Source organism: Perna viridis, chromosome 8 (genome assembly GCF_037379345.1).
Source record: "Perna viridis isolate PV_CMFRI_1.1 ecotype Kerala chromosome 8, ASM3737934v1, whole genome shotgun sequence".
Taxonomy (NCBI): domain Eukaryota; kingdom Metazoa; phylum Mollusca; class Bivalvia; order Mytilida; family Mytilidae; genus Perna; species Perna viridis.
The window spans coordinates 38817291-38843811 of NC_142452.1; the positions used below are offsets into that span (position 1 = coordinate 38817291).

General features: G+C 32.1%; 1 protein-coding gene across 1 annotated transcript in view; it reads left to right on the forward strand.

The window, feature by feature from the left end:
- The window catches only part of LOC148610428 (leucine--tRNA ligase, cytoplasmic-like), a 29283-nt gene extending 3823 nt beyond the window's left edge, over positions 1-25460 (forward strand). Inside the window, exons 6-29 of the mRNA XM_088543256.1 lie at positions 94-255; positions 702-814; positions 1287-1350; positions 3551-3618; positions 4482-4707; positions 5862-5949; positions 6779-6855; positions 7364-7417; positions 8647-8787; positions 10015-10092; positions 11152-11237; positions 11800-11948; positions 12766-12904; positions 13801-14013; positions 15020-15077; positions 15875-15938; positions 16461-16644; positions 17261-17351; positions 18114-18494; positions 19932-20039; positions 21252-21356; positions 22479-22574; positions 23802-23937; positions 25193-25460. Of these exons, the coding sequence (XP_088399382.1) occupies positions 94-255; positions 702-814; positions 1287-1350; positions 3551-3618; positions 4482-4707; positions 5862-5949; positions 6779-6855; positions 7364-7417; positions 8647-8787; positions 10015-10092; positions 11152-11237; positions 11800-11948; positions 12766-12904; positions 13801-14013; positions 15020-15077; positions 15875-15938; positions 16461-16644; positions 17261-17351; positions 18114-18494; positions 19932-20039; positions 21252-21356; positions 22479-22574; positions 23802-23937; positions 25193-25395 (3084 nt within the window). The 3' untranslated portion in view covers positions 25396-25460. The remainder of the gene's footprint in view (positions 1-93; positions 256-701; positions 815-1286; positions 1351-3550; positions 3619-4481; positions 4708-5861; positions 5950-6778; positions 6856-7363; positions 7418-8646; positions 8788-10014; positions 10093-11151; positions 11238-11799; positions 11949-12765; positions 12905-13800; positions 14014-15019; positions 15078-15874; positions 15939-16460; positions 16645-17260; positions 17352-18113; positions 18495-19931; positions 20040-21251; positions 21357-22478; positions 22575-23801; positions 23938-25192) is intronic.
- The last annotated feature ends 1061 nt before the right edge of the window (positions 25461-26521 follow it).

Genomic DNA, 26521 nt, shown 5'->3' on the forward strand with positions numbered 1-26521 from the left:
AAGTTGTTCAATAAAGAGGTTTATTTATAAATGATAATTTTATACTTGCATACAGCAGAGTAGCAAAAAAGTACTGAACTTAATTCATTTTAGAGTAAAGTTAAAGCCAAAACAGGAGGACTTAAGTATCAATGGCACATCATGGCTGCTATGGGTTTTACAGACCCTGAAATCAAGAAGTTTTGTGATGTACAACATTGGCTTGAATACTTCCCACCAAAGGCCAAGGAAGATCTCGTCAGAATGGGTGTTAAGGTAAGTACTAATTGGATAATTTGTTGGAAAGAGTGAACAAACAAAGTATGGTCATGAGTTCTGAAGAATGACCAGATTTAAGTTCATTTAACGAGTAATTGGAACTAGTTAAGGAGGTAGACCTAGAGTAAGGGAAACAACTCTAACAAGTCATTGGAACGTTTGTATTCACCATTTTACATCAATGTCATATAAGCATCAAAGTAACTTGGACTGATTTCATTCTGTTTAAAAGGAAAGCTTGAAAGGCTTTGGTGAAATTGAATATGATACGAACATATCACTGACTTCAAGAGTTGTGTCCCTTACCCTAGGTCCACCTCTTTAAACATCCATGTGAACTCGTCATGAGTGATAAAATTTTATTATTCACTAAAATCAACTGATTGTTAATATTTTCAAATGATTTTTTTAATTTTATGCATGTATTATTTTTTTTTTGACAGGTTGACTGGAGAAGGACATTTATCACAACTGATGTTAATCCTTACTATGATTCCTTTGTACGATGGCAGTTCATTAGACTGAAGGAGAGAAATAAAATCAAGTTTGGCAAGAGGTACTTTAGAAATGTTTGATATAGGCCAACATAGTTATTATATATTGTTTGATGTTTCTGTGTGTTTCTTTACTTTGTTTCAATCCTTTTTACTTTCAAGACTTGAATATTATTCTTTTTTTTTTATTTAAGTTCATGATACCAGCTTCAGATCTAGCAACTAAATTAAATTGAGGCATGTGAAACTTGTTCTGAGTGTTAGTACTTTAAATTTAAAAGCGAGATGTATAATAAATAGAAACATTTTAAACATTGATGTAGAACTTGAAGGTCAAATAGGTTAACTTTGATGACTTCATTTTCATTAAAGACATTGTGACTATTGTATTTGATAACTCTAAAAATGCTTTTTCGTCACACTGTCTGTAGGTACCTCGTTTTTTTTTTCTTACCAAATTTGAGTATATTTTTATAAATGCTTCTTATTAAGTCCTTGTGTTTTTGACTCAGATTTATATACTATGTTTTTTAGGCATACCATATTTTCTCCTAAGGATGGACAGCCATGTATGGACCATGACAGAAGTTCTGGAGAGGTGAAGTATTATATAATTAAATGACACTACATCCTATATACTTTCATTGGTGGTCTATTAATAGCCTGCTATTTTAAGGACAAAAGGAGATGAAGTGACATATTCTTCTGTGGGTTGATGCTTTTGTTTATTGGCATGTAAAACATTAAGCTTTTCATTAGTCTGCCACAGGCTGGGTGTTCTCAACAGATGTTGTTCTCTATTAAAAATGAATGAACACTCACTCGATTAGCAGGTGTCTCACTTCTCTTTATTTAATCAGTCTCACATACTCTATATATTTTTATGACATACTAACATTTCTTTGCTATCTTTTGCAGAACAGTAAAAATATTCCACATTCTTTAAACCATCCAAGAAGCAATTGCTTTGTATGAATAAAGCAGTACTGCATATTTTTTAATGTCTATATTTTTACCTGCAACAATTAAAAACTCACTCGTTTAGCAGGTGTCTTACTTTCTTATTTTATCAGTCTCACATTCTCTTTATATACTTTTATAACTGATACTCACATTTCAACATTTCTTTGCTATCATTTTCATAACAGTTAAAATATTCCACATACTTAAAACCACTTAAAAAGCAACTGCTTTTTTATGAACAAGCCAGCACTGAGATATCTTTTAAAGGGAAAGACCACCTTTGCATTAAGTTAGGCTCTTATGATAAATCATATGCATGTAAACAAAAATAAATTACCTTTAATGCAAAATGCACTTTTATAAAATACCCAAAGTATGCAAAGTTCGAAATCCTTGAAATACAAGTGGATAGCCATCTTGCAGAACTCTCCTATCTGAAGGAAGATCATAGCCAGATTTTATTGATTTTTACCGAGAGCTTCTGATTTGCTCCTGACGTCACTAAGTCGGTTTGATACTGATGCAAGTACTGCAAATAATATGTAAGCAAAGAATATTCCGTAAATATTTCTACGATCATGTTTATCTAATCACCAAAACGTGATGACTTGTAAAGCTTACGATTGATAAAAGAGAAATGTTCTAAAAGTTTTTTTTTACCAGTAACACGAACATTCTTCGGAAGTAGCCTTAAGATTTTCCTTACAAATACTAGTCATCTGGCTGCAAATCCCATTGATTGTCAATGATGTCTGACATTTGCTTACATGTTGTGCCTCAATCTCTTCTTCTATTAATTTTGGGTTGAAATTATAGGGGAAAAGTCCCAAATTTGCGATTTCTTCAGACATCTTAATCAATTACCTATTTACTTTCACTTTACAAACCAACTTTGTGACATCACAGTTCAGCTGATCATGGTGGCGCCCATAGGCGCGGGAAATTCAAATTTCCTTATTCTAAATCTCAATTAATTAAGGAAAGGAAATTGTTTTGTTTCAATTTAATTTTCATGAATATTTAACAGATTAGTTTCGATATTTATGACTTGCACAATAACATGGTCTTCTCCTTTAATGTCTATATTTTTACCTGCAACATCAATGGTGAAAGCAGGTCTAGTAGCCGTTCAACTTATTTCGTCTGTCCATCAGGCTGAGGTGTTCCTGCTTCGTGTAATCAGTTGCTCAAAAATCACCAATCCAATATTAATGAAACTTTGCACAGTAGTTACATACATATTATAGATATGCACCCGCTATTATGGATAAATTTGAATAATTTTTTCCTGCATGTTTAGCATGTTGAACTCAGCCATTTTTTTGTCACTTTATGTGCTGACAAATAGAAGATGGTGACCCAGGTCCAGACATTTATTGACCTGGTTGCACTGTTTTCAGTAAATTATAAGTTTGAAAACTGAAGAAGTGTTTAAAAAATATCAGTTATCTGTTTGTTACCATCACTTCAATTTCTTAAATTTGCCAAATGATTCAGATTCAATTTACAGACCTGATTTTTCTTTTTTTACTGTATGTTTACATATGTACCTCCAATTTTTCCAATTTCAACTTAGGCCAAAAAATATATGTCTGTTTCCTGCAACTCTGACTACCCTAGTTTTTCTTATACATTAGGTAGCCATTTATGGGTCAAGGACTGTTAAGGTCTTGATAGTTTCCCCTTTAACTCAATCTAAAATGTTTTTGAAAAATAAAGTAATTTCCTTACCTACCTCTCCTATTTTTTTCTTGCTAGTAGCAGGAAACAAGACTATTATTATTTTTTTGGCCCAGTTTGAAAGCTCGGTAAAATCATGTCTGTTTCTATTACAGGGTGTTGGACCTCAGGAATACACATTAATCAAGCTCAAAGTGTTAGAACCATATCCACCTAAATTCAGGTGAGCTGTTTTATAGGACATTCTCATACCTGTGAAACTTTGAAGCAGTTCATGTGGGAGATTCTCCCCAGTTGACACTGACGTATGTTTGAGATTTGGACTAAAATCAAAGTTTTGATGTTAAAACTAATCATTTTCGGTAGTATTTTTCACAGAAAATATAGTGATTTTAACCAAAAACCTGCCACAAATCTAACATTTTTATTTGGGAGATTCTAAATTTTTCATTGATTTTTTGGGAGTCTCTCCCCTAATGTGAAAGGTTAACAGGTATGAATTCTGTATATTTGACAGTGGTTATTCCTTGTAAAACACTTTCATGAAAATTAGAATGTGTCTTGAATATTTAGGAGAACTCCAGTAATTTTATAAGTGTTACTGTAATAATTTTATGTCTATGTTTTTTCACACTTTGGTTTGGAAATTGATTTCTCATGGTTTGAAGAGTTAATTTTTGGTTAAAAATGATGTTAAACTTTTAATGTGACAATATGGATGTTGTCCTTAAGTGTTGTTACTTTAAGGAGGTAGACCTTGGGTAAGGGACATAACTCTTGAGATCTTTTATATGTTTGTATCATATTAATTTCATCAAAGCCTATCAAGCTTTCATTTGAAACAGAATGAAATCAGTCAAAGTTACTTTGATGCTTACATAAGATTGATGTAAAATGCTGAATACAAACGTTCCAATGATTTCTAAGAGTTGTGTCCCTTACCCTAGGTCTACCTCCGTAATCAATTGTTTGAAGAAAAAGGAAAATAATGGCTTTTCAGATTTAGCCATCTTTCTTGTGTGTAGGATGTCCCTAATTTCTCAGTCTTACCTGAAATATTTATCTTATGTGCTTAATGCCTTATAGTTCCCTGAAAGGAAAAAAGATCTACTTAGTAGCAGCCACTCTCCGTCCAGAAACTATGTTTGGACAGACTAACATTTGGGTCAGACCGGACATGAAGTATGTAGCTCATGAGCTGAAGAATGGAGATATATTTGTATGTACCAACAGGGCAGCTAGAAACATGGCTTACCAAGGGTTCACAAAGAATGATGGGAAGGTGGATGTTGTTGTTGATCTGGTTGGTCAGGTATGCATTTGAAACGTACCTGGTATTTAAGTAGTACTCCAACTAAAAATCATGCAATATGTGATAATTGGTTAGTAAGTGTACATATTTTTATTTTTGATATTTTTTTTGAATTGCCATAGTAAACAGAAATTAACATTCAGTTTTTCATGTAATCCATGTTCTTAGGAGATAAAAATTATATTTAATGCATTGTAGATTTCAAAATTAAGGGAGATAACTTTGTAAATGACACTCAAATACAATAGAATCTATTGGATTTTCAATGTAGATTATCTCCTCTTGTTCAAAATGTGGAAGTAAACAGGAATTAATATGTGGCTTTTCATAGGAGCTATAAATTATAAAGAATGTACTATAGAATTCATAATTAAGGGAGATAACTCAGTAAATGACACTGTAATACAGTAGAAACTATTGAATATTCGATATGAATTGTCTCCTAAGAACAGACAGATTGGAATGAATCATTATACATATATCATATAGAATCATAATACAACTTAATAACAAAAATAAAAATGTGTTGCCTTTTTAGGATGTATCCAATATTGCAGAATTTGCATTACTGCTACTTAAAAATTCCCTTTAAAATATTTGACATATTTCAATTTGATTTATTCCCCTAAAATTTCCTTTTACAGCAAGTTGAAAAAGACTGGCTCTAACTTCAATGTCTGTCATTTTCAACTTGCTGTAAAAGAGAATATGCTTATGCCCACACCCTATAACAAATGCAACACTTCTTCTTAGATAATCAGGTGGGTCAGGTATGCATTTGAAAAGTACCAGGTCTTTAAAAATTCCCTTTAAGATATTTGACATATTTCAGTTAGGTGTATTTACGTGTGGTCACGTTTAAAGTATATGGCGTCTCCGAAGCATAGGTGCTAAAAATGAAAAATGATGGTGAATTTTTCCGAAACTCTCATAGAAATCTGCTTTTATTCATGTTTCTATATTAGTGAAGTTTAAGTGAGTTTGGAGTTGTGAATTTTTTTATATGTCATAATGGGTCTGCTGAAATGCATTACAACATTAATTTGGGTCTCGTACCTTAGGATGCTTTGGTTCCATTATTAGGCATTTGGTCTCCGTTTTCTTCTTGTTGTCTTTTTTTGCAGTAATAAAATCTATTAATATTTTTTTTTCAGGATATTATGGGAGTAGCTCTGTCTGGACCATTAACATGCTACAAGAAGATATATACCCTTCCTATGCTGACAATTAAAGAAGATAAAGGTTAGATATTTATGGCTTCTGTGAAGAAAAAGAAAAACAATGGCTAATTTATCCAATCCATGATAATTACATGTATAAATCAAGCATCTTATGTTTATTAAGTGAGATGTACCTGCTGGCTTGTTTGATTTGATTAATGAAATGTCTGTTTCAGGTTTACATATTTTAGTAGATTCTGAGAAGTGTAGTCTTTGAAATATTTGAAATGTCCTTTGAAGTTAATTAAACATCAAATGTAGGTGTACACGAATGAAGATACCGGTATATTTGATTTTTATTAGATGCCTGCATGAGTGGATTTTTCATATTTAGAAATTTAAAAAGTGCAAATTCTCTTCAGTCAACTTTTTTGATGTTTGAAGACAAACATGAAAGGCAAGTAACTGTTGTTGGGTGCTTTCAGGGAGAGTTCGTCCAAATTTAGAGTTTTAGTGTTTGTAGGGTATTAAAAGGACATAAAACTAACTTACATGCTAAAGCCATATAAGTCCAAAATGTAGTTTTCCCAGCAGCTTTTGAAAATGGCATTGTAATCCAGTAAAAAAGGGCACTCGAAAAGTATGAAGGCACATCCAGTTGGCAGTAACATCTGTTTAATTTAAAACTGTGGGAAAAGGGCAGGGCAAGATAGAAACCCATTATAAAGCATGTCCTTCCAAAAAAAGTCTTTAGGAATACTGAAGTACATGTATCAACTTTATAGCTGTATCCTTAGACTGAAAACAATCTAGTTCTTGAGCCAAAATGGCCATAAAAAGTTTAGAGTAGGTAGGGAAGCTGGAGGCAGACATATTTTTTTTGGCCTAAATGTCTTCAAACTTTTTTGTAGGAACTGGAGTTGTAACAAGCGTTCCCTCTGATGCTCCTGATGATTATGCTGCACTAAGAGATCTTAAAAATAAGCAGGTAGGAAAAATAATTTGTCGTGGCACATTTTATTAAGAATAACATCAGTTTTTGAAATTGAGACAGAAAATTTCGCATTGAGCTAGAGACATTTTAAACTACTATGAAAGTACTTTAATTTGTGGATACCAATTTTTGTGGATCAGTGAAGAAACACAAGTTTGTGGATTATTGAATTTGTAGTTTTGAAGTTTTCAATATTCACATCAATGAGAATCTACTTTGGAACCAAATTTTGTGGATTGAATTATCGATGAAAACCACAAAAATTGATACCCCACAAACAGTAGTACTTTCACAGTAAATGATTCTGTATATCAGCCATGTTACAGTTGATTTCTAAGAGCAATATCATTGGAAATGGCTGACATTATTTAGTATCATAGCAGTAGATCAATGGAAAAAACAATAGAATTGTTGATAAAAGTAATAACTGTGCACTATGGAGATTTGGTGTGATAATAGATACAACTTTTTCGAATATTTTTACATTTTTTCAACATTTCAGGCCTTTAGAGAGAAATATGGTTTAACAGACGAGATGGTTCTTCCATTTGACCCTGTAAGTAGCTTCTCTAATAAGACCCATTTCATACTATGCCAACAAAATTTAGAGATGTACATACATGTGTATTGTCTATTAATCTTTTCCTCTCTCTATGAGTTATTGAAGTTTTTGTAGTTTTTATGGATCAAAGATGAGGTATTGCCATCACTTTTGATCTGTTGTTGTTAACCTTTCTTTCAATTTTTTTCTCTGAAGATGGATTGTAACCAAACTTGGTGGCAAGCATCCCATTAGTATAAACTTTAAATTAACAGTTTCTTAAATGTTTTCTCTGTGTTGAAGTTGTTCAGCATAACCACATAAGACTTATTGCCCTTGAAATACTAAATCATGGCTAATATTGACTTCTTATAAAAAAAAAAACATAAATGACAGGAAAAAGTTTCAATTAATGAAATGAACCATGTTTATTACTGTAGCAACTTCACAGTTACTTTGATGTCACATTGTCGTTGGAAACCGCAGGTATTTTCATTCATTGTCATTGCAGTATCAGTAAAACCTCTGTATACCGAACCCTTTTTGGACGATAGAATTTGGTTTGGTTTGGACAGGTGTACGGTGTATTTAGGTTCAAAATACATTTAAACCGGCACAATGGAACTTCAAAAGTTGTCTGGTGTAGACAGGTTTTCATTTAAGTCCGGGCCCAGTTTAGACTGGTTTCACTGTACATGTGTTACGAGGAAAGAACAATGGGAGAATATTTGAAACCTGTGAAAAATACACATTTTAAACTTTTACTAAAAAGTGCTTATCATGGCACCAGTGTAAATATTTTTTTTTGTAAAATAGAAATGGGTTGCATGAAATTGAAATTAAACTATGTCTACACAGTCAAATATTGTTCATGTGAAACTCATTTGGACTGAATATGAAATTAACATGATTTTCACATTAAATTCACTTAACTTAAATTTTATGTGAAAAGTTGACATGAAAATCGTGTGAAGGTTTGATTTTTAATTGTGAATTCTGTTTTACTGAACTTCTCCTTGAATTCTTTCATTTAAGTTTCAACAAGTGTTATTTGAATTATTGCTTATAAACCTGAAAAAAAGAATATTCAGTCCCAATAGGGTTTTACTGTTGAAAAGCAAGTATTTCTGTGCAGACTTTAGATTTTCTAACTTAATACAGTCCGTCACAAATGTCAAATGACATATAACTCAGCCCTCTTTATTTTAAAATTCCTATTGCAATTATGTGTTTAATATTTTTAGGTACCTATCATAGAAGTGCCAGAGTTTGGTAACCTGTCAGCAGTGACTGTGTGTGATCAGCTGAAAATACAGAGTCAGAATGATAAAGACCAATTACTGGAAGCCAAGGAGAAGGTTTATCTGAAAGGATTCTATGAAGGAGTAAGTTGTAACATATAGAAATAGGTTTAACTTAGTGATTTGCAGTTAGACAGGCTAAGTTTCTATGATGGAGTGGGCTTTTAACTCATAGAAATAGGATTAACTTAGTGATTTGCTGTTAGACACCTAGGCTTAAAGTTTCTATGAAGGAGTAAGTTTGTAACTGACAGAAATAGTTTTAACTTAGTGACTTGCAGTAAGACAGCTAGGCTAAGTTCCTATGAAGGAGTAAGTTGTAACTGACAGAAATAGGTTTAACTTAGTGATTTGCAGTTAGACAGGCTAGGTTTCTTGGAAGGAGTGAACTTTTAGCACTTAGAAATAGGTCTAATAATAATACCTAGTTGCTGAATTTTTTATTCTTTCGACTAGTTTTGCCTCAAGAGAGGCATCATCAGGTCATGATGACACCCCTCTTGAGGCGAAACCACTGTAAACGTGTTAATTTTTGCGGATTTTGTCAAGTGAGGATATGCGGGTATCAATTTTTGTGGATTCAAACAATGAATAGCGTTATTTAGTGTTAAAAATCAATTTCACATGTATTATTTTTGTGGCTTTCTGTTCACCGTGAAAATTAGTATGTTTATAGCAGTTGATGGAATAAAAGATTCAGCAACATGGTGACAGCTTCAGTGCTCTTGTCTTTATTATTAGATTAATTTTTACTATGCAAAGACAACTGCCGCATACCGCTAGGTATCTACTTCAGTTATCTTACCACATGTCTACCATAGATAGGTGTTGGTTCACTATCATTCTCTTTTAATCATAGAAATAGAGTTATCTTTAATATTGTTTTGCAGTTAGGCACTTTGACAGGCTAGTTTTTTTTCTGTTTTTAATATTTTTTTCTGTTTTACCTAAGTTGTATTTAAACATTATCACTTAAGAACATCCAATGAAGCTTTATGGTATTTCTAGGTGACATATTTCAGGGGACCTCTAGTTCCTTGGGAGTATAGGCCTGGTGTCAGTTTTACGAAAAGTCGTAAGTGTAAAATTGATCGTAAGTTATGATGTAACAATGCTATTTTCTGTTGTGACGTCATTACTTACGATCAATTTTACGCTTACGACTTTTTGTGAAACTGTCGCCTGGGAAGTAGTAAACAATTATTGATAAAATTTAGCTACAAAATAATTCTGATAAAATATACTGGTAGATACTTAAACTTCTATATCATAATTTGAATATTTTTAACAGATTAATTGGTCTATCTATAGGTGATGATTGTCCCAGAGTTCAAAGGTCAGCTAGTACAGAATGTTAAAAAACCAATCCAGAAAAAAATGGTGGATGCAGTAAGTAGAAGATGGTTTTTTTTGTAAACAGCAAAAACAAATATTTGTATTATAATTAAATTTCAGAAGTTACATGCTTTCTGACTGGATATCAATTTTTTTTGTCTATCATCTCCTAGACCAAATTTTTAATATGATGTCATTAACCTTTTTTAATGATTTATTAGTTGTGTTTTGATACAATGTACTAAAATTAAATTATAAGAAATAAATCTTGTATACTTTTGTTCTGTTTGAAATAACCTCAATGCCCTTAGTGCACTATGCAAGTTACTTTGTATGCACCACATGATTAAGGTTATTTCTTCATAGACCGAAAAAATTTCAGTCATTCCTTAAATATTTTAATATTTTCACTGTGTCTTGAATTTTTTTAAGCTTCCTGCATTGTCATGGTGACTTAATTTTTTCTATTAAATCATTTAATTTGATAGTAAAGTCAACTTATTTCATTATTATAAGGGCAGAGTCAAATATCAATCACTATCTCAAAGCATGAAATCAATATAAGCAATTGTAATCTTGAATATTATGAGCATTTTAGTGCCATTCTTTGTAAGAATCAGGCAGTGGGTGAATCATAGTGGGAAAAACTGCAATTTTTTCTCTCAAATGTAATCTGAAATACAAAAAAATTGCAATTATTTCTTTTTAAGGGTCAGTAATTCGAGATATGGATAATATGAAATGCATTGCAAGTTCATCATCAAAGGGAGATAACACACTTTTCTATTATAAATTTAAATTCCCTTTTCTGCATCCTCTGATACTTCTTAGACAAACAAACTGTCAAAGTTTCTTCAATAGACCATAAACTAGGTGCTCACATTTTGTCAAATTCTTAAGTTTTTTCTGAGCATGATTCATTATTTTTCAGTTTGCCGGATTCTTACAGATTTCAGCACATAATTCGTTGTAAAATACTGCTTTCATTTTAAATTATTACATTTTTGAACTGTTAAACAGTATTTGCAGTAAGTTATAATGAAAGGAAACTTAAAGCAAGTTTAAAAAGTGACAATTTATGCAGTTACCAAGTCTGAGATATATATATTTTAGGGAGAGGCTGTGATATATTTTGAACCAGAAAAACAAGTGATATCAAGATCCGCTGATGAATGTGTAGTCGCTCTCTGTGATCAGTGGTATGTATATCTATGAGGATAACTTTCTAAAAATTTAAAATGTGACTGTTAGGTTTTTATATTTTATTATTTGTGCAGTAAAACAAAACAAAAATTGGTCTAATAAATGCATACCTAGTAACTCTCTCACATAAGGGGGGACTCCCATAAAATAAGTGAAAAATTTAGAATCTCCTTCATAAAAATGTAAGATTTGTGGATGTTTTTTGGTTAAAATAAAATTACTTTATTTTCAGTGAAAAATATTACTTAATTAAATTTTTTGTCAAAAATGTGCTTTTACATAAAAATCCCCTACACAAGACAGTGTCAGTGGGAGAGAATTTTCCTCATGAACTGTTCCAAAGGTTAACAGATATGTAAAAGGCCATGAAAAAAAATGCTATGGTGTTATCTGGATAGTACATTAAGACTGTATTGAAGTAAAGGGGCTTATTCACAGAGATTTATTTTTTGTTTGTTTTTTGTTTCCTTTTTTGCTTAATAACCCAAAAAATATCGCTCCCAAAAATGGTTAGTTCTGAGTATTTTCTCACCAATTTCTGGTGTACTACTGCCACAGGTACTTAGAGTATGGTGAAGAATCATGGAAGGGGTTAGCTATGAAGGCATTAAATAACCTAGAGACGTACTCAGAGGAATGTAGACATAACTTCCTGTCTACGCTGGACTGGTTACACGAACATGCCTGCTCCAGGTCATATGGTTTAGGTTAGTTTCAATAAAAGATGGTATTTTTCAACTTTGGAATTATTTTTGGAATGTAGAAAATAATTTGTATAACTAACCTTTACTAAGAGGGGTTAGTCATGTCAGCTTGGCTAAGTGGTAAGGTTAGTTGGAAAACTAAAGGCTAGGAAAACTTACTTACCCCTTTAGCATGAAAGCATGACAAACCTCCTTTGTAGCAGCAAGTTTCATAGATATTTTTTGCTCATTTTCTGTAATCCAAAATAATTCTAAATTTTAATACCTTGTATATGCATTATTACAGTAAAACCTGTCTTAACCAAATCTAAAATTATTCAAACTGTCTAAACCAGACACCTTTTTAACTCCCTTTACATCAGTTTGAATGTGTTTTGACCCTTTGTAAACCAACCAATTTTATAGTACAAAAGGGGTTCAGTTGAGACAGGTTTAACTATAAATAGCCATGAATTATTGAATGTTCAAAGTTAAATAAATTTCGATGATTCACCATTAGATAAATTCTGTATTTTCACTCGAACTTTCTCCTGCCAAAACCATGCAATGTTTTTCTTTTGTGGTGATAACTGCATATGATGTTAAAAATGGGTGTAACACCAGCATGACCAGAGCAGTAGATGCTTCATACAGAATTATCGAACTTGTGCTGTATTTTATTGTTCACAGCCTTGTGTTAAATTTGAAAAGATTGGTTCTTGAATTATAATATTTATACAAAAAGTGTACTTGACAAATGACTGTTTAGACATAAGGAAGGAAGGGCATAAAAGTCACCTTACATTTATTTTTTTCCTTAATTCCTTTTTTTAACTCTAAGGTACCAAGTTACCATGGGATGAGCAGTACCTGATAGAGTCACTGTCTGACTCTACTATATACATGGCTTACTACACAGTAGCACATCTCTTACAAGGTGGAGTCTTTGATGGAAGAGGCCCCAGTCCAGCTAACATCAAGTGAGTAAAGAGCTGCTATATCTTTCTGCTCATTCTGTGTTTGACATTTTACGGTATGCCACTTGATCTGTTCATGAGAATATTGTACAACTTTCTTTTTTCTTTTTGTTTTACTATCTTAAGTTTTTGTAGTTATAAGTTGTGTTGATAAATAAAATCTGCCACAATATCCACTTGATTATGAAATTTCTCACGTCAAGAGAAATAAATTTTCATAGTTTTAATTTCGAGATGTGAAAAATTTCATATTCAATGAGATGAAGTTCAGATTCTGTTTCTCTTAATTTTTCAAAATGGAAAGAGCCCTTAAAATGGCAAAGTTAAAGTTAAATGGAGTACAAAATGTTGTAGTTCAGATTTGCACACAAACCTGTTGGCATTACATGCATAAGAACATTTTAAATAACGTAAATTGGTCAGTTTAAGACTTTTTATATGCTTCAATTCTTTGTAATTATCTTCAAAAAGCATATTTAAGGTAGGAAAATTCCAAATATATCATGTATTAATGAAATAAAACACCTTGACCATCATGGTAATTGAAGATAGAGCCCAGGACAATCAATATCTGAACCAATTAAATGCCGAGATTGGATTGACAAATATTTTTATGTTTGTTGGGGTTTTGCTCGGATATTAAACCCCAACAAACATAAAAATATTTGTCAATCCAATCTCGGCATTTAATTGGTTCAGATATTGATTGTCCTGGGCTCTATCTTCAATTACAAATATTTTTAACCAACCAGTCAGATGTTGTTAAAATTTGCTATAATTTAGAGAATTTTGAATAGTTAGCAGTAGGAATAAAATTATATTGTAGAAATTTTAATTTTATATCTTGTCTGTAGTTTATTCCTCTTGTATTATTACTAGTATAAGTTTTCTATTAACAGACCAGAACAGATGACACCTGAAGTTTGGGATTACATTTTCTTCAATGTTCCTTTCCCCAAGTCTACAAAGATCCCTAAAAATGTACTTGACAAGCTGAAACAGGAATTTCAATACTGGTACCCTGTTGATCTGAGAGTATCTGGTAAAGATTTGGTACCAAACCATCTGACATACTACATCTACAACCATTGTGCCATATGGCCTGATGACAGGTGAGACAGATTCTTCTCAGGGATACGGTTTTTCTGCAAATAAGTGGATTTCCACTTTTACAAATTTGTATATTACCGTTATAATTTTTTTATTTTACTGTTTTTTACTTTTGATTTTGCTAATTTCCACTCCCTGATGTTCCTTTGATCTCTTCCTTCTATTTTGTGTAGAGGGGGAGGTATGCTTAAATTACTTTGTCCATCCATGCATCCTTTCAATTTTGGGTAAATTTTCATGCTTGTACTCGGCTGAATGTTCATCAGGAGGATATCTTGGCATGATGAATTGTATGTGGTCTCTTTATTTTGATTTTGGAAGACCTCAACTTTTGAGTTTCAATTGAACCAATTGAATTATATATATTTCTTCCACCTTTTTGTGATACTGTAAATATATTCATTTTTACCCTTGATAAAATTAATCTATTGGTAGGTATTAAGTAGCACTCCAGATAAGAATCATGCAAAATGTGATTCATGGTTAGAAAGCCTACATATATTTATTTTTGATATTCTTTAAAATGTAATAGTGAAGAGAAATTAATATGTGGCTTTTCAGATAAAAATTAAATAAAATGTACTGTAGAATTCAAAATTTGGTGTATAGATATATTGTTTTTGCTCTGTCCATCCGTCTGTCACACTTTTGTAAGTGCAACTCCTTGAAAACTACTGCTCCAAATTTCAGGAAAACTTGTATGAAGTTAGGACATGATATGTAGTTACACATATTATCAGGAGTTTAAAGTCTACTAAATTTTGTGGAGTCATACCCATCTGAACTTAGGAATGAGGCAGAGGCGTACCTTTTTTGAATGCAAAAGCAAACTTTAATATACTTTCATGATATAATATGATATCTGGTTGTAATCTATAGGCAGGGTTATATTATGGTCTGCACTTTTCACATTTATTGAAATAAGCCATAGGTTTCTGTACTTATTATAGTAAATTACCTGCCAATTTCTTTGGTATATTAGTAATCATAATTATTTCTCCTTTTCAGTTCCAAATGGCCACAGAGTATTAGAGCCAATGGACACATTCTACTGAATTCTGAAAAGGTGTGTAAAATTTCATTTCTTGTGATCTGAAATTTTCTTTTTATAACTAAAAAGCATTATTATATGGGTGTGGTTAAAATGTTTTGTGTATTTTGTACATGTTATAATTTTTCGGTTTTATGTAGTGGTAGAATTAGCCTATAGTAGTAAAGCTTGAATGTTAATTGTTGTTGAATTTAGAATTATCTTTTTTATCAATGATCTTTAGTGGTTGATTATTATTATATTTTATTGGTTAGATATTGAAGAATTAAGTGACAGTGTTTGTAAGAATCATGCAAAATCTTAAAAAAGGCTACATATTTTTATTTTTGTAATTAAGTTGTTTTATGGGTCTATATTATGAAATGTGTAATTATTCATTCAAATCTGCCTGCTCTTAGGAGATAATCAATATTGAAATTTCAATAGATTCTATTGTATTTTAGTGTCATTTACAGAGTTACCTCCCTTAATTTTGAAATCTACAGTGCACTCTATATAATTTTTATCTCCTAAGAACACGAGTTATATGAAGAACTGAATGTAAATTTCTGTTTACTATGGCTATTCAAACAAAATATCAAAAATAAAAATATGTAGGCTTTTTACCCATGAATCACATTTTGCATGATTGTTAGCTGGAGTACTACTTAACTCTTGAGATATTTAGAGTATAATAAAATATGCAAGCTCTTATTTTTTTTTTCTTATTTCATGGAATTGTCAAAAAAGGGAAACTTTAGAACTGTGCAAAAACTTCCGCATTATGTGTTTTGATGCTGTTGTTAACAATCCTCTTTTTTTATACCTTTCAGATGTCCAAGTCTACTGGAAATTTCCTATCTTTACAAGATGCTATTGGAAAATTTTCTGCTGATGGTAAAATAATAAGCATTTTCATATATACCTGCATCATTTTTTTTAATTGTCATGTTCCTGGAAAAAAAAAGCATTTCATCATATCTATTATTAACACACACTGTCAAAACAGTCATTTAAAAGAATATATACAGTGTTGTATGAATAAATCAGAACACTGTCTTAAACAATCAGTTCTGAGGCACATTCAACTAAATCCTGTGAATATCAAGCACTTCCCTTACCCAAACAAATCATTCAGTCTTTTAGAAAGGGATTGAGTTTAGACATAGTACACTGTACATGTAGAGAATACATTTGTAAAGTTTGTTTTTCAAATATGATTTATGTAGATGTAATAGCAGAAAGAGAACAACATTATATTTTTTATTAGCCTACTGTCGTTCTATGATGTGTCAAAACAGCCTCCCCCCCCCCAAAAAAAAAAAACCCCTACAAATTCAGGGGAAAATACATTCACAATATCTTGACTCTCTCCTTATTGGACTTGTAATTCATATTTTTCCTCTGAATTTGATTCAGGTATGCGTCTGGCTCTTGCTGATGCTGGAGACACTATGGAAGATGCCAACTTTGTAGAGAAGATGGCAGATGCAGGACTATTACGTCTCTTCACATACCTTGAATGGGTGAAGGAAATTCTATCAACAAAAGACACCCTCAGAAAATCACAAGAAATGACTCTCAGTGACAGGATATTTGAAAGGTTTGTTTTTTTGTTATTTTTTTTGGTTGCTTTTTTTTGGCATTTTACCTTCCCTTTGTTTTTATTGTAAAGAGTGTCAACTTACAGTCAAACCTGTCTTAGCAACCACCTATGTCCAGCAATAACCTGTCTTAGCAACCACCTATATTCAGCAATAACCTGTCTTAGCAACCACCTATATTCAGCAATAATCTGTCTTAGCAACCACCTATGTTCAACAATAACCTGTCTTAGCAACCACCCATGTTCAGCAATAACCTGTTTTAGCAACCACCTATGTTCGGCAATAACTGACATGACTATGATTTGAATATCCCTAACTATTACATTCTATGCATAACCTGCATATGAAGACCACCTGTCTTATGTGACCATCAAGTTGCTATCCCTTTTAAGGTTTAACTGTTTTCTGATTGTGACATCACAAATAAAATTTAACTTTGAACAGAAAGTTTTAAATATTGCATCTTGCCTTAGGGACTCTGTTGAATACTGAAGATCATTTCATTTTTAAGTCATCAATTACATATTATGTTATGTATTATCCAGACCTGGATGAAAATGCATTAAAAAAGAACACTTTTGTGTAAATTAAGTGTACATTTATTTTTCATAGTGAAATGAATAAGGCAATAGATGAAACAAAATCAAACTATGAGAAGATGATGTACAAAGAAGCTCTAAAATCTGCATTCTTTGAATATCAGGTAGGTATTTCTTATATCAGAATCATTGACACCTATAGAAAATCAATAGAATTTGAGAGCTAGTATACAATGTTTATATCTTGCTACATCCTAAAATTATGCTTAAGGCAGTGGCAGATTAGGGAAGAAAGGGGAGGATATTTGAGGGGAATGGAACCCTTGCTTTTGTTGGAAAATTTCGGCAAAATTGGTCAAATGACAACCTGGACTTTACATTTTCTAAACTCCCTTTTCCTTAAATTTGAACCTGCACCTGCTGAAGGGATTGACATATTTTTCCATGGTCTGGTAAGGAGACCTAGTTTAATTGCTAAATCTTTTGATTAAAGAAAAACCAGCAAAATCTCCAATCTCCAGGTGAAAGACACTTTCTGCAGAGAATGTTCTCTTTTTTAATGATAAATCTGGTTTGTATCGTTTAAGATTTGCCATGTACTTGTAGAACTTCCATCAATTTATGGTGGTATTACAGCGAGTATTATAGCTAACTTCATGGAAAAAATGATTTATTGATTAAATGAGTGAGAACCACCTGATGAACTTCCTAATTAACAAAGACATTTCAACTTTCTGATATAGATTAAATACCTACAAAATGATAGAAAGTTTAAGTCTCCTTGTTAGTTGTCCAGTTAACGATCTGTGGCATTTCTTTGGGTAATGGTCATGTTATTAAAGGTAGACCAATTCTATTCCTGAAGTTAACTATATTACTTGCTGTGATAAAGTTGATCACATTAATTTTTATCATGATTATTTCAGGCAATCAGAGACAGATACAGGGAAGTTGAAATATCAGGAATGAACTCTGACCTTATCTTCAAATTCATACGCACCCAAACACTGATGCTGTCACCTATCTGTCCACATCTGTGTGAACATATCTGGGATCTTCTTGGTAATAAGAGGAGTATCATGTCAGAATCATGGCCTGTGTCTGGACCAGTTGATGATACCCTGATTAACATGTCCAGTTACCTAATGTCTGCGGCCCATGATTTCCGTGTCAGACTCAAGCAGTTAACAGCACCTGGTAAAGGAAAAAAATTAGCTGGCAAGCCAACCCATGGTACGGTATGGATAGCAAAGTCATTCCCACCATGGCAGTCAGCTGTTTTAACTACACTCACAACACTGCATCAGGTAAGGGTATAATTGAAGGTTTGCTACAATGACATAGAAGATCTAGTTGATGATGACAATGAACCTACTTAGATGAATTTCTGTCAAAAGGAATATAAAATTGTTTTTTGAAAAGCCAGATAGGACAATTGGACAAAGTACTAAGTCAAGTTAAGGGATACACACTCAGTCAGGACAACAGTCAATAAGGACAAGTCAAAGAGTCATATAGTCAAGTTGGTCAGTGTTGGAGTACTTAAAATTGTAGGTCAGATTTTAGGTGTACTCAAACAGTCATATAGGCAAATTGGACAGTGTGCAAGACAAAAAAAAAGATCATGGTTTAGGGGTGCTCAAATAATTATGTAGGGCAGGTAGATAAATGTGTGAAGAGTACTCAGATATGTTTTAGGGTACTCAAATAGTCAGATAGATTAAGCTTATCAGAGTCAAAGGGTAACGTTATTGTTGTTTAGAGATATTTGGACAGACAGGCATGTCACTTGACTCACTTGACAAGTAACACTACTGATGCTCATGGCCACTTACTTACCAACATTGAATTTGGAAATATGTCCCATTGGGGAAAATATCTTTGATACCCCCTCCCACTACCACCCTCCCCCCCCAAAAAAAAAAACAACAAAAAACAGTGTTGTAGCACTCCAAATAGGTAAAATCCAACTTAAGGGTTTACATGTTAAAACTTTGCAAGCTTAATTCCTCTTAAATTGCTTAAGGGATTTGGATGAAATTTTATAGGAAGGTTGGGCATCATTTGTAGATGTACATGAATATTTCCAATCAGAGGACTGCAAAAGGGAGGTAATTCAATTTAGGCGTTTTTACATTTGGCCTCACTTACCACTTCCAGGTCAAATGGCCACTCCCCAATGTAGTTCCAAAAACACACTGAACTTAGATCTATGCACTATAAGTGTATTATTTGTGTGTATTCTGATCAAAAGTAATCAAAATGAAGCTGAGAATGTGTAGTTTAAAATCATATTTGTAATTAAATTTACTACAAAAGTGTATGAATATTGTTAACATGAGTAATTTGCCCCAATTCTGTCAGTTAGCAGAAAAGGTAAAAGTGTTGATTTTTAGTATTATTATTCATTCAAGTAAATTTTGTGAAGACTTTGTGCTGTCATTGTACCATTAGCATAATGATTTTGAAAGCCTTATTTTCCTAGTTTTGCAGTGGTGTGCAATTTTTAAGACGTCATTTGTCCTATGAATTCACAGTGAAACTTTGAAAATTACTTTTTTAACATGTAAAGTAATGGAAACATTAGAAGTGGTTAGTAAGACCTTTAACATTTATCTCCATTGCAAGTGGGGATTATTCTCTTTTTGAGTTTATTTGTAGTATTTCTGGTTTCTTACATGCATTTTACCCTGTTGCTTTTGTCTTCCATTAAAAGAACTATTATCTCTACAAAATATTTGCAGAAAAACAAAGGATTTCCTGAAAACAAAGTGATAGCTGCAGAACTTAGTGGTAAGAAAGAACTTGATAAATACAAGAAGAAAGTAATGCCATTTGTACAAGCTACTAAGGTATGTGTGCTTTATTACACGAATATTATTTTTTCACTTTTTCTAATTCTTTTTATACTCTAAATTTGCAGACTTTATCTTTGTTTGTTAATCTCAGTCTTGAAATCAGGTCTGATGATAAAGCAGAACTAGTATATATTTTGATAATCTTATTTGTACTTGCACTTAGTCTAATTTAAATAAATACATGTACATGTTAGAATTGACATGAAAGTAAAAAATGGGTACGAGTTTACAGCTACAGTGAAACCTGTTTAACCAAGCCAGATTAGATTTTAGATTAAAGTTTTTTGTTTTTATTTCGTCATATGTTTGTAACACCTTTGGGGAAAACTACATTTGCAATGTATTACATAACATTCTATGATAAAATGTGCTGTAATTCAGAAAAAAAAATTCAGGTTATATTTTGTTTTACATTTTCACTCGCATTTTAGGGTAAACATTTGTAAGAAAAAATGGCAAAATGGGAAAAAATAGAAAAAGGCATATCTAAAACCCACCGATCTGACAATATATAATTTCACTTCATGATCATTTCTCTCTATGAAAAGGCCACTTTCTCTGCATCACCGGATTTGTTCTCAAGTTCTTCAAAAGAATGTTAGAAAAATGATATTTTTTACAGAGTTATCTGCCCTTGAAATGTTGATTTTATTTTAGTCATTTCAATGAAATCATATTTCAGTTTACCAAACTGATGTGGAAAATCTCCAATTTCCTTGATTCTGATGGTGCAAATAGTCAAATCATACTTTCAAAATGGCATTTTAGAAGTGCGATTTGTCTATTTGCACTATTTTAATGGTGTTTTTTTTTCATACCATGTTTCACCTACTGCATGATTCTTAGAGAGACTGACACAAAAGTACACGTGAATTTTGTGTGAACTATGTCACAAATTTTTTTTTCCTCAATTCACATGAAAACCATGTGATATTGATCTGTGTATAAACTGAATAGTTTTTAATTACCAGTAAAGAAAGTTGATGTATAAAACGAAGTCCTTTTTAAAGGATTAGTCATGCTGTCAAGTTTTGGCTAGGTTAAGAGTAGAAGACAAGAACAATTTACAATTTATCTTATATTTCAGTATAACTTACCCTTAGTATAGATTGATGTGATAAATGATTTTCTCAGAGTGTATTTACTGATTTCTTAAAAATAACTCCATATTTAAACAATACCCAATTTTGTTTAATAACATTGTAGGAGAATTTTGAGAAGTTAGGCAGTAAAGCTCTCCAGCTCACGATGGACTTTGATGAGAAGGAAGTACTCACTACATATTTACAGTATCTGATATCAACTCTAGATGTAAGTTTTCTGGTTACCAATCCAGCTGCTGTCTGTACATTCGTAAACAACCAATTGTATTATGGCACATTTATTCATCTGTAAAAAAGTAATTATCCATTTTGAATTAGCACATTGTCATTTGAAGTTACAAAAACAGCTTGACTTGCATTCAGTATTTAAACAGGATTATGAATATAGTGTTTGTGAAGGGTTAATCATGAATTATGTATCTTAGTTGCATGTAACCAGCCCATAATAAATGCCAACTAGTAGAACTATTTACATCACAGGAGATATTTTTTTAGTGAGTTATGTTGACAGTTTTTTATACTTGCCTGTAATAAAAAATATGCTGAAGGCATTTCTAAGTTACTGCATTTCTGGTGTCAGTGTAGGTGTGGGCATCTGCATCCTCATTACATCAGTTTGATAAGAACCACTTGTGCTAGGTCAATCATATTTAATATGCAGTTATATCATATATTTAGATTAAAATGTAACTTTTTCGTATATGCATTATAAGTGTTTGTTTAAACCCTATATCATCTACCCTATATCGCATACCCTATATCACACCTCTAGACCCATATCTTATACCCTATATCACACCCCTAGACCTATATCACATCCCTTATATCACACCCCTTTACAGACTATACTTGAAGTATGGTTAAAATATATGATATAATTAACATGACATGTTAAATTCAGTATCACATGCTGTATCAACCCTCAACCTATATCACCCGGTCGGCAGGTGGCCCTTGGGATGATATAGGAGTCTTGGGTTGATACAACATTTGATACAGATTTTCAGTATGTATTAGCATTACTAGGTTAGTTCCATGCATATGCCTGGAGGTCACAGCTTTCGACCTCAAAATTAATAAAAAAAATTAATGTAAAGTTTTCTGATTTTGCCTGTTTAACATACATGTGTATACTACTCACTCGGGATAAATGGTATTTAGTGAATAGTTGCATAACCATCACTACATTACAATCCCATACCTGTTTCATGCATATGCCCCAGCAGTCAATATCAAATAGTTAATAACAGCAACAATGTGTGACACACGAGACATTTTTATGATAACATTTTGTTCTACCTATAAATGTGAACCATTCCACTATTTATAGCTTGAAGGACTGGATATAAAGTACTCTGATGATGCTGACAATAAGATTAAAGATGACTGTTGTCCTGGGAAACCTTACATCACATACAGAATAGAGGTAATGTCAGAACTGCCGGGTCTCCTGTTGATTTGGAAATTATAGTGAAGTTTTTTATAATTGCAAAAATGTGACTAGTTTGTAAGTGCAAAAGTTATTACTGTCATTAGAATGTTTTAAGTTACGAAAACCAGTTTTTTTCTTTTCTTATTAAGGCAAAGTATATTTGGTGAAAAATATTACTAAATTACAAAATTAAATGAATGCTGAATTTCCATTTTATTTTAGGAGGGATGAATTTTTCAATATTTATCAAAGCTGTTTCAAGCCTGAGGTTGCCCCTTGAATTATTAAAATTATATTGCATGGAATCTTATTTTTTTCCCTTGAAGTCAAGCAATTATTTTGAAATGAAAATGATAATGGTGCATCCTCCTTCACATCCAAAGCCCAACTTAAGGAGGTAGACCTAGTGTAAGGGACATAACTCTTGAAATCAGCGATATGTTTGTATCATATTCAATTTCACCAAAGCCTATCAAGCTTTCATTTGAAACAGTATGAAATCAGTCCAAGTTACTTTGATGCTTACATGAGACTGATGTAAAATGCTCAATAAAAACCTTCCAATGATTTGTTAGAGTTGTGTCCCTTACCTTAGGTCTACCTCTTTAAAATTCTAATGCAACATTTGTTGTAATGCGGAAGATTATTTGATAATACCGTAAATCTTTGTCAATATGACTAACTGTCTCACATTTTTGTATGTGCAAAGTTATTTTTTGTGTATTTTCAAATGTTAACTTCATAGATATATTAAACAGGTTCATCAGAATAGAGATACATACTGCCTGTAAACTAAATTTGCCACTATCAAATTCTGGATTGATGCGTATAAACTTTAAACACTATACAGTTATCTTCTGAATATCCTAAGGATAAATAATTGAACTTAAATTGATGATTTAAATTGCATCATTTTACAACCAGTTATATAGTTAACTTCAGAAAATAGAGTTGGTCTTACATCTATTGAATAACCATTACCTGATGAAATATCTTATATTGTTAAATGAATAATTAATGAGGAGTTGTTTCTGTCATTTCATAGATCATTTATTCTAAGTTTGATAGAAACTTTTAATCTCTGTCAATTGTCCAGTTAACTTCCAAAGAAAGTTCATTTATCAAGAGAAGATCTAGACCAGCTCTATTCCCTGAAATTAACTATATCACCCGCTGTAAAAAATATTTAACATTGAGTAATTGTTATTCTTTCTTTTACAGGCCTCCGTAGCAGTTAAATGTATAAACCCCCAGCCATACAATGGACTTTTTGAACTGTCCCTACCCATATTTGAAGGAGACTCCAAGGCTAAAGTTGTAGCCAGACTGATGAAAACTGACAGATCTAAAATGAAAGGTAGGATAGGGGTATTCTCAAGATTTGATTTTTATATGAGCAGTTTAGTCCAAATTGGACTTCATATCAATATTGAGGTCTCTTTATCTTTTTGGAGGACCTGTCATTTACTGCTCATAAGACCTGGCAACACTATCATGGCCTCCCTTTCTCTTCAAAGGACCTGACGTTCATATCAGAGCCTTCCTGAAAAGTACATGTACAAGAAAGATGTTATTTTATTACATTTTCTATGTCAGATCAGAGATTGTTCCTCGGCTCATAGTAGGCTAGGGCTGTTTTGTTACTTAATAAGGGGTTTGGTAAGACGCTTCAACTTGTATAAGATTGTCATCAAATAAAATACATAGAATATAGTAAATTCTGTGCTACCTTCCAAGTTTCATGAGATTCAGTTGAGTAGTTTCAGAGGAGTTGCAGTGACAAGCATTTTGGGATATTCAAAAAGGCATAACTCCCACAGATACTTAAAAAATGATCATATTTTGCAGGTTATATGCAGAATTGCCTATGGTGTCCTTGCTATCTAACAAGTTCCACAAGAATTATTTGAGTCTGAGTAGTTTCCAAAGAGTCCCAATGACAAACTGCCCCAGTTATATATTTTGGAAAATTTCCAAGTTCAAAGGAATATGTCTCCCACAAAAAAATAGAGAATAAAAATCTCCTGGTATTATGCACAACTACATATTGTGTACTCATTTCTTACAAAGTTTTGTTAAATTCAGTTTAGTAGTCACTGAGGAGTTGCATCTGTCTCAGAGGTATATTTCCTGAAAGGTCAAAGTTCACTGTAGCATTACTCCACAAAATTCAGTGGATCGAAAACTTCTCATTTTTTCACCAACTACATATCATGTCTTAACTACATACAAAATTTAATTTCTCAAGACAACATGAGAAAATAAACTGTAAAACACAAAGGAACAAGAAAGTACACACAGTTAAACAGCTTGAATCCCATTCAAATTCACTTATAAAATCTGGTGCTTCAGAAGGATGAGTTATTTCCTCATGTCTCATTTTAAAGCACATATTTAACCCTATAGTGAGGTCCCATACTGACAACCAAACTATTCAGTATACCATCTGTTATGATTGAAAACAAATATCGATCACAACATTAATTACTTAAGGTTCATCATTACCATTTGACTAATATTGCCTTACTTTCATCATATATTTCACTCATATTTGTCAAAGGTAATGATGGATCTTAAGAGCAAAATATAATATGTAAATTGTTTTCTTTTAGATGCTAGCCAAATAAAGCTTCTAACCTACACAGATCCAGATATAAACGGTCGTATGATCCCAGATTACAACAATATGGAGAGAGGTCTTACGGCAGTGCCAGATAATGCCATATTCAATATTCAGACTGATTCTGTTACCATGAGAACTTACTCTGAGAAGAAAGACTTCGGTGGAAAATTTGTCTATATTGTCAATCTTTAACAAAAATGATTTTAGAGTGATTCAATTATTGGCTTGAAATAAAGGAAAAACATTGTTTCAATGAATTTGTAGTTTATTTGTTTATTTGTATGTTGGTGATAAGTCATTTTCGATATTTACAGAATACAAGCCATCTTAGCGAATGTTTCAAAGGGACATAACCCACCAAAACAATAATTATTTATATGTATCCAAATACTGAGCTCCAATAAGTCAAATACTTGTATTTAAGTCCATACTGCTGTCCATTGCTCCAATCAGACAGTAAACCAGAGTGTCTGGTTGGAGCGTTACTTCTCTTTGCTCGAGTTTTTTAAAAAATGGAGTAAAAGGTCTGTTATGAGAAATATACTTACAGTCTGGTGAGCTTGTAGTGATTTGGGCATTGTTTTTAAGGTAGATCATACCTAATGATTCTGGTATATGGATTTTCCTGGTTTCTCAAAGATGACCTTGAATGAACTTACTTTAGAATTATAATGTAGAACTTGATTTGATATAATTCTACCTTAAAAATAACATTTTTTACAACATTTTATATGGATTCAGTAGGGAATTTTTTCACTATTTTGCAAACTATTAAAAAAGTTGAACATGTATATAGAATTTATTATAATGTATATGAAGCGAACATAACTGACATTCTTTCATTTTTCAAAACTAAAATTTGGGTCACCAAACTCTCTTTCTTGTAATATTAAAAAAACTTAAATTCCCATTGCATTTCTTTAGACCATTTTCTCACCAATTATCTCCCCTTGAAAGAGGCTTTTTGGGTTTTTGATCCTTTAGGATCAAAACTCTTTGTGTCAACAGTCCATCACTGGAACTTCCCTACTATTTCTGAACACTACATAAAAATATAGTCCAAATGTAATTCCTTCATATGTCATTTAATACCTCTTTCATAACCAGTAAATACGTTTCTTGCAAATAATCAGCTCAGTAATATTCTATTATTTTTGCAAATAAAATTAAGGAAGTGATGAGCTGTGATTTTAAGCAAGTAAAATTGGCAGTAAAATTCAAATTGATGAAAGTGTCTAGTTTTTTAAAATTTTGTGTTAAGGAAATAATTTTCTTAATCTGAAGCTGGTTTTATTTAAGCATAATTATACTCTGTTAG